The sequence below is a fragment of the Oxyura jamaicensis genome, chromosome 9 (genome assembly GCF_011077185.1).
Source record: "Oxyura jamaicensis isolate SHBP4307 breed ruddy duck chromosome 9, BPBGC_Ojam_1.0, whole genome shotgun sequence".
Lineage (NCBI taxonomy): Eukaryota > Metazoa > Chordata > Aves > Anseriformes > Anatidae > Oxyura > Oxyura jamaicensis.
Genome location: NC_048901.1, coordinates 11,324,632 through 11,340,681, shown reverse-complemented (window position 1 = coordinate 11,340,681; position 16,050 = coordinate 11,324,632). Strand labels below are relative to the sequence as shown.

Sequence of the window (16,050 nt, the reverse complement as noted above, 5' to 3'; positions counted from 1 at the left end):
GCTTTTGAAATGGCTTCTTTTTGTGATTTTTATGTTTATTTGCAGTGGAATCGTAGCTGTAGGATTTGCTATTGATGGCAAGGAAGTCTGTAAGATGCAAAAAAGCCCCCAGTTCTTACTCAACTTCTAACTGGGATTAGTTTAGTGCATGTCATAAACCTTGGATACAACAGATGCGTAACCGCCACGTTAAGAGGGAAGAAAAAGAATCCACAGAACAGCTTTGGAGGAAAAGGGAATGGAACTGGTGTTAACTGTGGCAACGCCATGTACTGGGTGTGCTGAGCTACACCTGGTGCCTGTGTGCTGGAGGAGAGCCTTCCTTCTGCCCTGCCCTCTGTCCTCCTTGCTTTCTGTCACCCTTTAACATCTTGAACTGGATGACAGAGCCCCAAGCGCCACAGCTGAGTGGGACTTGTATTGTTGGTTGTTTGAAGGTACTCAGCCAGACTGCACGACGCTACCCAATTAAGCTGTTTTTTAAACAGAATGCCCATCTTGTGGCTTTACATATATTATTTGGTGTCTTCTTGTTACAGGGATGGAACTAGCCCCAGAACAATGAGAACACTAAATAAGTTGAAACCCGATAAAGATCAAGGCTGTCAGGGGATATGTATCTTACTTCCAACTCCCGTCCTTTGAGCTCTTGAGTTTTTATCCAGATATTCACCTGTATGATCACACATACTTTTCTCTTTTTTTTTTTTTTTCCACTAAGAATCTATCAAACATCAGGACTTGGCTGTGAAAGTATCTTCCACGCCAGCACTGTGGTACTGCGGTATAATAATGGTTGATCTGAGGAAAACACAGTAATTAACTAGGGCCAGAAGTTGTAAAACATGTAAGGTTAATTCCTAAGAGACAAATGGCTTGCACCTCAAAATACTTCAGGTTCAGACCTCTTCAGTGCTAGACGGTGAAGACAGTGAATAAGAAGAACAAGGCAAACATCCAAACTGAGGGGTACAGAAGTATGATTAGGACCAAAGCACCTCAAACTGCAGACAGTTGTACCAGGCATAAATTACAGGGTTTTGGTAGCAGGTGCCAGCACTTGCAGGAGGCCAGGAATTGCCTTCTACCACTCAAGATCTGTTCCAACCAGCTCCAAAATGCTAAGCACCGGAACTTGAAAAACAAAATCAGAGGAGCACGTGGTGCCCTTGCTCAGACTTACTTGAGAAAGGTCTGCAGTCAGCAGGATCTGTGCTCTCAGAAGGAGGTGCTCCATGCCAGAGCAGGGACTGTCTTCTGAGCAAGTTAAGAACATCAGACTTGATAAATTGACTGCAAGATGGGGCTGAGCAGAGACTTAAGAACAAAACTTTCTCCTCAGCTGTTCTGAAAATATAGGGTTTACTTATTACATGCCTATGACTGGAAAAGCCAGGTGCCATTAGCCCCAGAACAGTCAATACCTCTGCCTTCAAGAACACTGTAACCAATGAACGAATATATTTGACAGCCTAGGTAAGACACAAACAGAACAGAAGTAACAATGATACAGAAACAGATCTATACTGAAGGCTTCCAGCACAGTGGTGGAAGCAGCACTGGAAAAAAATGAATTATGTGCAGCAGGTTGCCTGCTGCAGCTTTCTCAAGAAGCATCTTTGAAGAGGCCGTTTATTTAGGAGAAACCCACCACTATTAGAGACATGCAAGCAAAGAAAAAAAAATCACATTTTTGGGTCAGTGTTCTGTTTATGCTTTCAATATATTTTTTTAACTTAAAAAACAGAAGTTACTGCTTTGAAATATTTGTTACAAGCATCTCAGAGCCGAGTTGAAAGTTCATAGATCACCCATGAGGTTCCAAAAAAAAGTACACATTTGAAACACTTGCTACCTTCAGTTATTAGCACAGGTATTTCAGCAGCATAGGTTGGTGTCTTTCTCTCAATCAAAAACATGTACTTGAGAAATATATCATTACATGGAAAGAAAGGCCAGGGGATGGCTTCCCAACAGCAGTACAGAAAACAATCTAACAGGAATACTTCCTCTGCTAACTAGCAGCTAGTCAGCTTTTCCAGAGGCCTCAACTTCCCACAGCTGTCACCTTCCCCACACATCTGGGTTGTAACTCCTTTCAGTGATGTTACTTTTAAACCCAACTGGAAAACAGTATTTGGTAGTCCCTCAAAAAAACCCACGCCACAACAGTCAGGCATTGTAGTTGAACTCCAGTTGAAAGTCAAATGAATCTTCAGGGCTGTTAAGTCATTACTGACAACTCCAGTTTCCATCTGCTTTTCCCCTTTTGGTTTTGTTTTCTCCACTGTAACTGCCTCCTGGACTCATAATTTTTGAATATCATATGCTTTTAACCAGACTCAACAGTTTGCATATGAAAGTTAAATAGCCGTAAATGTAGGCAGTATTGTATAAGAATAAAGTTACAAAATACTAGCACTAAGAAACCAAAATTAACAGAGGTAAAAATGAACAGAATACATACAAGCCCACAGCCAGCTGCATTATCAGCATCTCTAAGAGATCGTTGCCTCTGGCTGTGGGGGAACGATCCGTTTTTTCCCCTCTGACTAAGAAAGGGGCTACTACATGGCAGGTTGAGGGGGAGGGAAAGAGCGTGTGTGCAAGACTGGCTGGTTATACTCTTGGTAACTGCCAGGCAAACAGCGCAATTCAGCAAACAGACCGAATTCCAGTAACGTGCTTCTGGTTAACAGAACAGTGGCTATGCCGAGCGAAGCCGCGATCTCAGTCAGCAGACAACAGGAGATACAGACTTGCCTCTTCATTTGCTTACTCTGGGAGATGTGCATCCTTCTCTTAGAAAGCTCCAAATTCTTATTCTAACATAAGACCAACAGTTATTTTAGATTTTAAACACTAAAGAGTATTTACACTCAAAATTAGAACAAACAAACAAACTTGCAAATGCAAGTCACAGAAAATAAGCCATAGTCAAGAAGAGGCCAATTAAAATTAAGGTCTAGGGACATGAGTTATTAAAACTTCTCAGAAAGATTCACAGCAAGTTTTAATAAGCAGACAGTTTTGGTTGCTCTTGTAGCTCTTGTTGCTCCCGACAAAACCATCACCTTTTCAAGTGTTAAGAGGGAGCTTTGCCTAACACAGCGAAAAGCATTACCATGGCTTTAACTCTGATCCTTTCCACCACGTCTGTGGTTCTGTTGCTCTACTCTGCAACAGGGCTTTTAAACATTTGAAGGATTGTCTTTTGCTCTTTTTTAGGCAAGGAACAAATATCATTTGAGTCACTGGTATTAACGACACAATTCAAAACGTTGCCGCCCTTGAGGCCAGGTGACTTCATTCGGACTCTGGTAGGAGACTGCCAGTTTTCATTGCATGAACCTTTCCGAACCTTGCGGTGATTTGTTTCAGTCTGTTTTTTTGGTAGCTTCATGTCCTTTGCTTTCTTACAACTTCCCTTTCTAGCAGAAGAGACTTTCGCAGACTGAGGTGTTTTGGTGCGAAGAAGGTACTCATCGGGAGAGCCTTTTTGGCGATTGAGTGACCTTTCCTCCTTGTTGAGCTGTCTTTGCAGCTGCAGAGCCAGAAGCCTATCCTGCTCCTCTTGCAGACGCCTTTCATAGAGCTCCTGCTCAAAGGCTTTCTGCATTTGCAAGTGAAAGTCATCTATCTGCACCCCGTGGTCCCCTGAAGTTTCTGGGAAAGTTCTTCTCCTCTTATCAAGCACACCCAAGTCAACCACTGCTTCAGCCAGTGGTTCCGAAGATTTTCTTTTTGGAGTCTCCATAGTGTTCTGCAAGCTCTCTGGTATCTTTTCATCTGGGTTTCCAGCCACCTTCATGAGATCACCTATCACCTTTTTGCTGTCAGACATCATAGAATTTGATGCTGACTGAATACAAGCAGTAGTTTCAGCAGAGTTTTCAAGGCTTATGCGTTCTACGTGTGTTGAACTGTCACTGTCCAACTCTACTCCGTCTTCTCCTTTAGTTCTAGGAAGAACTGTTCTAGCCCCTTCCCCTTCTGCAATTCCACAAAGCGTATCCGGAACTTCAGCTGCCAGACAATTTGGTCCAGGTGATTTTTTCTGCTTGTCAGTGGTGGTCTCCTCTGAAGTTGAGGCACTTAAATAGTTCATGCATGACTCCAAAAATGAATCCCGAGCAGTGGAAGACTTGGTCACACCAGACAGCTGTGGAGACAACGTTGGCATTTCCTCTTGCTCATCCTGCCACACAGTACTGCTGCCTTCATTGTTACTTTTCTCCTGAAGGAAAGAGAGACACCCCTAATTAAATTAATTTATTAAAAGTCAATGGGTACGAATAAAACGCACATCTCATTTATCATAGCTGCACTGCTCATAACTACTCAGGGATATAAACTTGGATTCTTCTTTAAAAAGAATAGAATTGTTAAATAATACTGAAAGTATTTAGAACAATCTATTGCAGCCTGGCTAATGGACTGGAAACAACCGCAGCATTCTTCTGCTACCAATGTCTCAAATCAACTGTTCAAGATATTAGTCTGCTCATCTTCTTTAGCAGTCTAGCAGGAGAGGTACAAAGAGACAGACACGAATTAATGAAAATCAGAGTGCAACCTCCACAAGTGAGATCCAGAATGATCATTAGTTTTATACACCATCACTTGCAGCCCAGAGCTCATTGAAGATCTTAGTGTAAACAGCATTTACTCCTTCTGAAACCAGGAGTATGCGTTATTGAAATCATCAAAAAAGCTGCAGAATTAGAGGAAAAACTCAAGGTAATTAAAATTGTCCGTGGACAAGTGATAATCTGTGAATTGAGTAGACTCGGGTATCCTGGAGCAGACAGACAGCACACAAGATACAAAGAGACTTTAACTTCAAAGTTCTTCTCAGCACTTAAATTTAGTTATCTGGAGTCTTTGCATAGATACACAGGGGAACTACCAAATAAGCCGTAGGTGTGCGTCTGCTGACTACAGAGCATGGTTTCTTCCCCTTCCACTTCTGGGAATCATGAATGCTGAAGGCAGTTCAAAATGGGAAAGCTGAATTGCACAGTGCTGATGGGCATTACTATAGGCAAGGCAGAGAATAACCTGTAATTACTAACACTGAGATTTAAGAAATTATTCTAGTTACCACAGAGCCAGAGTCACTCCTGCCTCCTTCTGTTGCTCTGGAGAACGAAGTTGATCCCGATGTACGATGATGCTTTGGAGACAGATACCTTAAAGGAGAGGAAAGTATACCTTTAAAACTTTTTTTTTTCTCCTTGAATTGCCAGTGCTTTGCATTAATCATCATCTCAGGTTCATTCTGATAATGAAAAACAAAAGAAGGGTGAGGGTTTCCCTTCTCCTCCATATTATCCTGTAAGATATTTTAACATTCAGTAGCTTACATTTATCCAAATTATCATGGGAAGCCAGGCTGCAAGATTCCGAGGAAGCACATGGAGCAGAAAGACATTATATCAAGAAACAGATCCCTAATCATAAAACAGAAACTTGGCTTTCTTACTTCTGAATGTCTCCAGAGTTGCTTGGTTTGCTCTTCATCTTGCACGAACTAGCTGTGAATGATGCACATGAGAGGTTGTCTCCTGGTGAAGGACTGCTGAGCACACGTTCTCTGGAAGTGTCATTCTTCAATGACAAGGGAAAACAGAATCATGTAACACAAAACAACACAAACACAACTACTACTGTCCTTCTGTTACAAAATCAGTTACTTTTATCCAAGGAATTCCAGAACTGTGAGTAAAAGGTAGTTATGGAATAAGAAACATGGAATGTTCTGTGCGCTTTCCTGTATCTGGCAATACCGGACAAGAGGTTTTGATTTTCAAATTACATTATTAGGACTATTAGCAGATACCAAAAAAACAACCAATAAAAACCACAAACAAAAGCTCCCCCCACCCCTCCCTAAAAACAAAACAAGTTAAATTTTCTCAAATGTTATCATGTTCCTTTTTCCAGTACAGGAGGATATAGACCTCAATTTCTTCTAAAATAGCATTTTTTAATTCACAGGGGAAAGGAAGTAGTCAGAAGAAAAACAATGTTTTAAAACATTTCACAGCAAGAACTTCCTGCACCCATTTCAGGTTCCTATTACACAGTTAGGAATGCTTGGGGTATTTCACACTCTCGTTGGTTCCCCAGGAGTTAACAGTCAGTCAAGGATCTAACACACCAGTGGCTGACAACAGCTTCCAACTACAATTCAGATAAATGTAAGTTACTCCAAAGTTTAACTTTTGCTCTGAAAAGCCTAAGCTGCTTTAATTAAATGAACATCAGTAAACGTCCCCTTCGTGTTAACTCACCAGGCTGTTGCTCAGCTCCCATGCCAATTCCTCATCTTGTTTAAGCTGCTTCTCCATCTCCCTCCGTCTTTCTTCTGCCAGTCTGCGTTCCTCCTCTTCTTCTGCTAGCAGCCTTTGAATGTATTCCTCACTCGCCTTGTTTTCCTCTTGTTCATGTGCTCGCCTTTCTGCCTCCACCTGAAAAAGTTTTGTTTTTTTTAGGCATCTGGTTACTGTCAGACCACACTTTACATCAAAACCTCAACTGAGACTCCTTCAACTGGGATGATCCGCTACTCGCAAAGACACCGCACACTTCAATGACAGTATTTAATTGCAGATCTCTCCAAAAATGTAAGAATCAAATAGATACAGTGTGCAGAGTCTTCAGTTTGATACCAGCGACCTACCTTCTGGTTTCTGTAAGATTATACTGTTGATATTGTAAACATGAAAGGTTACATTCATTTGCTCGCCTTTTTAAAATGTTAGTAACAAGACCAACCTCTACAAATACATGGGCTAAGATTCTTTCTAAGGCTGAGTGCCAGCTCAGCTGTGTGTGGGAACAATTAAAATAACCAGATACAAAGCATTTCTGCTTTTAAATATATTTTTTAGACTTACCTTGCTAACCTCTGCTTCATATTCCTGTCTCAGTTCCCCAGGTTTGCTCAGCTGGTGTTGTGGATGAGGGACGCAGACTAATTCAGAAGAAGGGAGGATGGGGAGAGTGAGTAACAAAGCAAGACCATGACAGTCAACAACAAGTTTTAACAAAAAATCACTTCCATGCCCTGTCGCAGCAATGACTTAAGTCAAGCCTTATGAACAAGGTATAAAGACAGTAATAATAATGAAGTTATTGCTACATAACAAAGCGGCCAGAACAGTCCGTATTTTCCAAGCACTGCACACTGAGCAAATATATATGCTGATCATAACTTATGTCTTGCTTTTTGCAATTAATTATTTCATTGTAAGTGGAAAAAGTAAAACAACATGTCTTAGAGCCATCCTGCCAAAGGAGGTCAAAATGCTATTCACTGAAATATGGATGTACTTTGTTTTCTGCTAAGGATGTTATGTTTTATGCACCCATACAGAATACCACAACCTCCTGAGAGGTCAAATCAGCCCTTCAAAATGTTCATTCTACGTCAATTTAACATAACAGACCTAAAATACACTAAGAACAATCTGCTCACGTGTTTTGTTCTTTTCCTGAGAAATTCTAAGGTTACTGTATCGATTGTTCTTTGATGTGTGTTAAACACTCAAGGTCAGTGCTGTTACTGACCACACTGGCAAGGATAAGGAGAGGTGCAGGAAAAGAAGTGTTGCCTCTCCCAAATTAGCCTCCCCCAGATATTAACTGTCAGAACAGATCAAACTTTAAGACAGCTTACAACATAATAAACCCCCAAACCCTTCTAGGAATTACTGAGATTTTGCTTCCTTTTGTACAACACCACAATTTTAGGCTCTACGACTCCTGGATAGACTGAAGCTCTGGAATTTGAATCAAACTTACTAAGAACATCTGCAAGTTGAAAAACAAATAACTACTTCACTGACCTGACAGCGATAAACACGAATACTTACAGATTTTACAGCTGAAGTTGAGTCAGTAACAAAAACTGTCTTTGTAAGGACAGGGAACCACACAACAACACTTTGTGCAAAAAGCACGAGCAACTATCTACTTAAATGATGAGACAATACAACTTCTCTGCCTTGCAAGTCCTTTTCATGGAACAGCCCTGATATCACACCTTCTAGCAATAACACAGCATGTCTATGGACAGTTTCTTCTGTCAGAACAGCCCAAGTCCGCTAATTACTTTGGTAAAAGCAAAGACAACCCAGGACAAGTCACGTTTTACTTACTTTCCTCTTCCAAATCCTGTCCGTTAATTCTACGCTCGCATTCCTTTGGATAATTCTTCTGAATCTTTTCCCAGAAATCCCAGTTGATAAGAGTGTTTCTGCGGGCATTATATCGTGCCCAAGAAGAGACTCGACGCCGACAAAAAGGGCAACAAAGACTGGCATTTTCAACTGTCAGCTGGAAACAAGAATTACAGAGGGTATGGTTGCATGGTAGTGTCACAGGCTCCACAAAGATCTCCATGCAAATTTGACACAGGCAGTCAGCTAAGGAAAGAGGAGCCTCCGATTTCTTCGACATATTGACTCGAAGCTCAGGAACAGGACTAATATAACATCAGTACCTGAAAGCAGAAAGAAACTTGTGTTTTACTTGTCCTAATAAATGTAATGGAGAACACTGTTTTATAAGTACCTTATGAAAACCTTAGCGTATTTAAAAGCCTGATTAATTCATTACTTTTGCTCGCAATCCCAGAAATTCTTGACTTACAAAGGAAGACACAGTTCTTACCAGAAGTCACTATAGCAGGGCTTCCTACAATAGCTTCCAGTGCACTGTAGCAGGTACTTCAGAGGATAGCAAGGAGGTAGTAAGAAGAAAGGAGAAAGAGTAAAAATTCTTCCAACATTTATTCTCTAATAGTTACAAGCTATGCTCACGTTTAGCAGATGATACTGCAGTCACTGAATCAACCCTCAAAACAGATCATTTTTTGGTATATGCCCATCCTTCAAAAGCTGCTTCTAGCACAGATTTAATTCTGGTATTTTCTAAAGGTGAAATACAACATTCTGCCTGAGCATCAGAGGAGGTTTTTCCTTAGAGAGAAAGTTCTTCCTCATTCATTCATTTGCTTAAGCTGGAACTTGAAAGTCAAAACACTTTTTAGACTCACAAACATAAACAGAGAACTAACCAATGCATTCAACACTTCAGCATTTCCCACAATGACTTGTATGACTTAAAATGGTGGGGATCATCCAACCTTTCTGCTGCCAACCCTCCTCAAAGGACTTTTCACTTGGCCCACAAATGCTGTGGAACAGAAAATAAAAATAAAAGACTATCCCCAAACAGGAAAATCAACAAAAATACTGCTTTTCAAGTTACAGAGATTTAAGAAAGTTCTTTCATGATCCACGAAAACAGCCGACAACAGAAAGACAGGAATACTTTCTGACAGAAAGGCTGTCATTTCAGTTCAATCTGAAATAATCCACATAGGAACGTGACAGTGAGACAGATCTATATTAAGGCAAATTTTGGTGGTTCTGCTCTTCATTCACTGATAAAGCAAATCCTTCATTTTTTAAAAAGGATGCTAGATAACATTGAAACACCCAGTTGTACAAGTCTTTGTAACGAACCACCTAAAAAGTCCATATATACCTCTTCTGGACCAAGCAATTTCAACGTTTATGTGCACAGAAAAATTAGCACCTGCGAAGTAGGCTAAACGTGGATCTTCAAGAACGTGAGGAGGGAAATGCCGGCGTGCAGGTGGCTGCACGATGCGGGGGTCTCACAGATGAACGCTCCTGGGGCGATGCAGCTCCACCTCTGAGACGGAGGAAGCGAAGCGGGCAGCTCGGGCCTCTGCTGAGACGACGAATGCAGGCTCTAAGCAGGTTCTGAATCCCCAAACGGAGCGGTCAGCGCGGCACTAGCACATGAATACCTCATTAAAACACACAAACAAACAGCAACAAGAAGAAACACGGGGGACAGGCCCTGCGAGGGGCAGCCGGGAGCAGCACACAGGCGGGCCTCCCTCTGACCGGGCTCTTAAGGGGAGCAGGCCGCGGTGCAGCGGGCGGCGGGGAAGGGAACGGCAGCAAAACGCCTGCGGGCGGCCGACGGCGGGGAGGCGTCGAGCGACCCCGCAGCGGGGCGGGGAAGGAAGGGGAAGGGAAGGGGCCTGAGGCCTGGCGCTGGGGAGGCCGGGCCGAGGGGCGAAGCCTGGCGAAGGAGCCCGCGGAGCCGCGGCCGCGCTCCCCTCAGGCCCGCTGCCCGAGCCGCCACCACCCGCCAAACGGCCCGGCCCAGCTCTCACCTCCCCTCAGCCCCGCCGCGCTCCCCTCACGGCCACGGGGCCCCGGCCGCTGGCGGCGGGCTGCGGCTCCCGCTCCTCCCCGGGGGGCTGGGCCTGCCGGCACGCACAGCCCGACCCCGGCCCTCTCCGCGCTGGGGCAGCGGGCGGGGCTGCGGGGCAAGGCCGCGGCGGGCCGGGGGCGGCTCCTGCGCCCTGCCGCGCGGTACGGCTGCTGCTGCCGCCCTGCCAGCAGCGCCGAGTGGGTCGGGTTTCGGTTAGTTACGGCCCTTTCCGTAAAAACGTAGGCTGCTGTTTCAAAAATCAAGGGTGAGAGCCCACAGAATTGTTCTGAACTCTGGAATTCAGCTCGTGTACACGCACGTTACTGAGCTCTCTAAACAAATGTTTAAGTGAGGAACGGTTACCTGCCATTCTGGCTGAAAGGCACCTCGGCTGGGTGTTTCCAGAGCCTGTTCCAGAACCTGATATCAGCATTCCCACTCAGAGGACAGGAAAACCAAACATACTGCTGAAGTCTAACCACAGGTGCTAGAAGTATGAATGTCCTGGCCTTACTTAACAGAAGGGAATCATAGGATTAATGTTCGTTATTTCCTGCTTACGGTGGAGACGCTTAAAAAGGCTTTCTGCACTCTTGGAAGTGGTATGACTCTCTTTAAACCATATAAATATTTAGCTTGAAGAAGCAACTGTCTACTACTTGAACCGAAGGAACCTTAATCTTTCCTCGTATTGTCCGTTCCTATTGTACATGGTAAACCAGACTGTGCCCAGATTGCACAAACTCATGTTAAAGTGCACGTAACTGCACTGGTCTCCCCAGCGTCATCTGCACGTGTAGGGACCAGTACAGGACCGAGCGATCCTTCACTTGCACTCACCTTTCCTCTAGTGTTGATATCTGCGTCGTGTCCCGGCTCATCTCCTTCTCCAGGAGCTCAAACTTCTCTGCCAGTTTCTGCAAGCTTGAGTCCAGATCTTTGAACTGAGTCTCCAAGGATTGCAGCTTATTTTCTACTCTGAGGGATGGAAAACAGGCTTTTTAGAACTTGGGTGTCAATGTGTTGCACTGTCACTGAAGTGGTGACTCATTCCACTGTGAACAGATCCAGATCAGATCTGAGGTTCCTTCAAGCTGCATGGGCACATTTACTTGTTCTACAGATGCATACTCCCCTAGAGTTATTAGCTTTCTTACACAGCCTTGGTCTTTTTGACCCTTCTCTGGAGCAGGAGTCTTATAACTTGTAAACACAGATACAGCCAAAGGAAAGATCTGTATTTAGATATGTGTGTATTTGAGTTGCAGGTGTCAACCATTTGCATTAACAGTAGTGGTGCAAGTTGCGGTGCAAGGTTTTTTTTTTTCCCTCTAAGATATTGTGAGGTGATTTGTGCTTTTACTTGTACTGTGATGATCTTCTGAACCCTTTTCAATTGACATTGAACAGAACTTCTCATTCTTCCCCAGATTAAAAATGATGCAAATAATAAACCAAGCCACCCACATCATGTTACAGTTCTCTGTTATCTTTTCCTGCTCTGGTTTTCCTTTTTATATGTCTGTTCTTCTGCAGAACAACTGCGTGACAAGGAGACCTTAGAGAAACAGCAATAAGAAAACTGCTGTGTTTTGTAGTTGATATTTCTTCATTTTTTCATAATTTTGTATCTGCTATGGTTTTCCTTAATAAAAATATATATATATATGTACATATATATTTATATATATAAATATATTTATCTATGTCCTTTCTTAAGAAAGGGGCCAAGAACATAGTCACTTGCATGAGTGTTGAGCTGTTGCTTTACCAGCGATAGCTCCTCCATCTACCTGACTTCTGTTCTCCTGTTTTGGGTAGCATCTGCAGTTGTCCTGAATGATGGAGGAAAATAAAAAGGCATCAGCAGTAGAATATTTTCCTAAGTATCCCTGGCCTTAATTCATTATCTGTCTGGCAGCTTGTAAGGGTCCATCTCTAATGGTTTTCTGTTGTTTCCTGAGGCTAAGACTTCCTTTAGGATCTTGTAAAAGTTGCTTTCATCCTGACCCTACATTTGTAGGGCTTGCTTCAACAGGTATTTTATTTCTCAGTCTCTTTTCTCGTGTCACATTAGAGATTTTTGGCCGTTGTTCATATTGGGTGTTGGATGCCAACAAACTATCGTACATGCTGCTGTGTATCATTACTTGATTAACTTGGGGAGGGGTTCACCTGTTCAAAGCATTTCTGTGTGCATGCTTGCCAAATGAATTTTAGGACTAAAATGGAACTCACATTGGAAAACTGAATTTGTGTGATGTAGAAAAGCAGCAAGTTCCTACGACTGTGAAGAGGGATTGTATCTTAGAGTCTGTCTACACAGGCATTGTAGAGCCAGTGTCTGAGATGGGGTGACGTTGGCCCGTAGCTGCTGTGGGTAAGTTCAAGACCCACTTTGTATCTTGAGCTGTGCAAATAAACAGCGGTGTAAGAGGATAATGCAGCGTGCACAGAAGCTCTGGTAGCATGGGCTGTAGGAATAACACAAGGATAGCCTCCTTTCAGACAGTAGTTGTCAGGAAGCTGAGTCTTTTCTCCAAGGTTCTCCTGGGGGATGATGAGAGCTTCCTGGGGGAGCCATTTACCTGTGAATTGCTCCGTGAATGCCACTTTATCAGGGTAAATAAGCTTTCATTCTTGCAAGCATTATTCTGTACAAATGATAGTAGAAGCCATCAAAGATTCAAGCATTAACAATACCTTCAGCGCTGTAGTAGTTTTTCAGCAGCCCTTAGGTTGGTGCTCTAACATCTGACCTCTTTTGCCTTTCTGGCACTATTTTGATATGGGGCGTGGGGTTTATTGCCTGTCTGTGAACTTCTCTTGTGTACTTGTAAGCATCTGTAGTAAACATTTCAGCATGTGCTAATTTTGGTTCTAAAATGTGTTTGGTTACAAAATAGTGAGAGTGATTCCTGTAACTATTCTTCTACATTTTTTTTTTTGTGGATTCTGATAGAATCAGTGCTTGTCTTTTGATCAAGGGTCTGAATGAAACTTGAGGAAGAATTGATTAAACCTCTGGCTTTCCTTTTAATAATAACCACTAACCACTTTTTCATTTCACGTGAAGTTACCATCGAGTTGGTGACCTCTAATGTCTGTCTACTGTAGGAACAAACCACATCTCAATTCTCTACCAGAAAGCTTTTCAAGTTTTTCTTCTGTTAGCATACAGAACCAGAAGATTTTGCAGTAAAAACTCTTATACTCCCACTTTCCTGGAAGTGTGGTTATATGCTTAGGCTTATTTCCACTGCTCAAGGGCTTCCAGAGAATGACATCTTTCCTTACTTTAGAGCTGCTCTATAGCTTTTTATTTTCCAGGCCAACACAGAGCCCCACACTTCACAGCTCTTCCTCTACACTCATTTCATGATACCAGCTTGCAGCACTCATCCTCATTCAGTTTCCCACCCAACTAATTTTCACTTTGTCTTTCAGGAGTTGTTCCCATGTTTGTTTCTTTCTGGTGAGGTCTCTAGACTAGGCTTGTATCTTTTTTTTTAATTTCTTTTTGCAGTTACAGCTGTGTGAATCAGCCTCACAAAAACTGTTAGTAAATAATGTTAGTATCTTGAGCAGAGGAGCAGTTTTTTACTAGGTCTGTCAGCCAGTGTTAGTCTATAGGCTTTGCATGTAGGTGGAAGGGTTTGGGCTGGGGGTCCGTGGGGGTGGCCTCTGTGAGAAGAGGTGGGAGCTGCCCTGTGCTGGCCATCTCTGCACTGGACCCAGTACTGCTGTTACAGTGGCGAGCTGATCTTTGACTGGGATATTTTCATAATTTGAATACAAAGCAAGTTATCAGTATCTGAAACATCAATTCCATAAACAGAAGTACTACATTTCATCAGCAGTGACACTCTCACGGGACAGTAATAATTCTTACTACATGTACACCAGAGTGGTACGTGTGACACCTAAGTTGGCAGAAATTTCTTGCTTGATCCCATTTTGCACAGCGCAGACAGGAAAGACGGTACAAGGAAATATGTACGTGACAACGCACTGACAGGGGACACCAGCTTGCCTGTCTCCTAGCTGTGGAGAGTTTCAGACCCTTTTTCAACTCTTTCCTTGTTCCCAAAGAGCAGTGTCTGTTGCTTGCATTCGCTCCCCCTGTTGCTGCCCGCCTGGCTGCTCAGCCACCACCCAGTAGCGATGGTGCTGCCGCACTGCAGTGGAACGTGGGGACGGGTGCCAGCAGGGGCAGCATGTGCCAGGATTACTTTACATGAAGCCAATGAACCCGTCAATCAAGCTTTTTTGCAAGCCTCTTGGAGTACAGGCTTTGGAAATGGAAGGTGACTCAGCGTCACCTATGTCCCAGTTCCTTAGTTACAGGGATTTTCTTTCTCAGAACATACAAGAAGGGTCTGTTCTTGCTTTCTGTTAACTACAACCACCTACGTCCTATCTTTGAACCCCCTAGGCGCTGAAACATTTTCCCAAATTCAGCAGCTCATCCCAGCCCTCCCATTTACAGCTGGACCACAGCAGAGTGCAAACCACAACTTCCCGTTACCAACAGGCCCCTGGCAACACTTCTTGCAGTGCCAGCCTTCATGGGACGAGTGCCTGCACAGAATCCTGCAGCAAACAGCCGGCACCAGCAGCTTGGAGCTGGCCAGGATGGCGCTTCTGAAATGCTGCAGCCCGTGGCTCTGTCCCCCTTCCCTCTCCAACAAATAAAGGCAAACCAGAAGACTGCACATGAACTACCCCTCTATTACGCACACAATAGACATATTTACATCCCATCTACTACCCGTGACAATTTCCAGAGGAAGTAAAGGTTCATCTTGCTAACAGACCACCACAGCCATCGTCTTCTCTCCCCCTGCCCCTTGTCCCCTTCCATAGTACTTGCACAACCCTTTGATGACCTGTTCAATGTCTTGCTCAGCGCGCGCAGGGATATGCTGTCTTTAGCCATCTTCCTGGAGAACAAGGAGAGAAGAAATAAAGCTGGAGCAGGCTTGAACCTCTCCTGAAGCAGGCAACAACATGGACAGGAGCTCTGACTCCTGCTGGAGGTTGTTTGCACTGGGGCTTTTTATAGACCTTGTATCCAAATATAGCTGGCAGATGCACGGGCACATGCTCCTGAACATGTTACATACGTAGTTATGCATCTGGACCTCTTCCCCTGACCCACCGGTCTTGTCTGTCTTCAGACATAAAATGAATTTAAAGGTGATGAGAACAGGGAATCTTTACTAGCCTGCTTGTTTACTGTCCAGGCTTTATTTAGCTATACTGCCCAGCCGCTCCTGTCGTGGGCCAAATTCTCATGCTGTGAAAAGCTGTACAAGCAGATCGCTGTTGGGTATGCTCCTGGTAGCACAACAGCCATTGAAACAAGACAGCGTAAAAAACCCACATCAGTTATGCAGGACTGCAGTAGAAGGTATTCAGTCTTTGTCTGTGTAAAGTTCAGGAGACAGCATGAGGAAAAAAAGTTTGGTTGTTTTTTTTCTGTTTTAATTATTTGTCTGTTCATGGAAAATCTAGCATGAATTACACAGATCAAGAGCTGTAGCATTCCCATGTAGCTGCACTCTCCCCACCTTCAACTTGCAAACTAAGAGATGTTTCTAACAAGCCGTTGTTACCAAGCTCTGCTTGTAGCGTCTCTAACAGCTTTGAGAAGGCAGTGGAAGTATTTGCGTGAGAAGAACAGTGCATTTGGCCCTCTCTATTTACCCCTTGATGGGTTATAGAATACCCTTCTCGACAATTTTCACAGCACCTACGCTTAACCAGAGAGTATAAACACATGGG

At 43.5% G+C, this 16,050-nt stretch overlaps 1 protein-coding gene across 5 annotated transcripts; it reads right to left on the bottom strand.

Moving 5' to 3' along the window:
- Positions 1-1,345: 1,345 nt before the first annotated feature.
- RNF168 (ring finger protein 168) lies at positions 1,346-15,313 on the bottom strand. Of its 5 annotated transcripts, XM_035334340.1 has the most exons (10): positions 15,153-15,312; positions 11,104-11,241; positions 9,540-9,832; positions 9,086-9,204; positions 8,166-8,509; positions 6,903-6,979; positions 6,297-6,473; positions 5,486-5,610; positions 5,105-5,192; positions 1,346-4,237 (listed from the first exon to the last, which is right to left on the bottom strand). In XM_035334340.1, exons 5-10 carry the CDS (start codon positions 8,464-8,466, stop codon positions 3,173-3,175), a joined length of 1,833 nt encoding a protein of 610 aa, XP_035190231.1. In that variant the 5' UTR covers positions 8,467-8,509; positions 9,086-9,204; positions 9,540-9,832; positions 11,104-11,241; positions 15,153-15,312; the 3' UTR covers positions 1,346-3,172. The 5 variants fall into 5 exon arrangements, with proteins under 5 accessions (XP_035190231.1, XP_035190229.1, XP_035190232.1 ...); XM_035334338.1 differs by having other exon boundaries at positions 9,086-9,832; XM_035334341.1 differs by lacking the exon at positions 9,540-9,832.
- Positions 15,314-16,050: the final 737 nt, after the last annotated feature.

Coding starts and splice junctions, on each gene's coding strand:
- RNF168 (XM_035334342.1), bottom strand. CDS start 8,466: ATGTCGAAGAAATCGGAGGCTCCTCTTTCCTTAGCTGACTGCCTGTGT. Junction 6,980..8,165: donor ACAGGATTTGGAAGAGGAAA/GTAAGTAAAACG, acceptor CTTCTGAATTAG/TCTGCGTCCCTCATCCACAA. Junction 5,193..5,485: donor AACTCTGGAGACATTCAGAA/GTAAGAAAGCCA, acceptor CTCTCCTTTAAG/GTATCTGTCTCCAAAGCATC.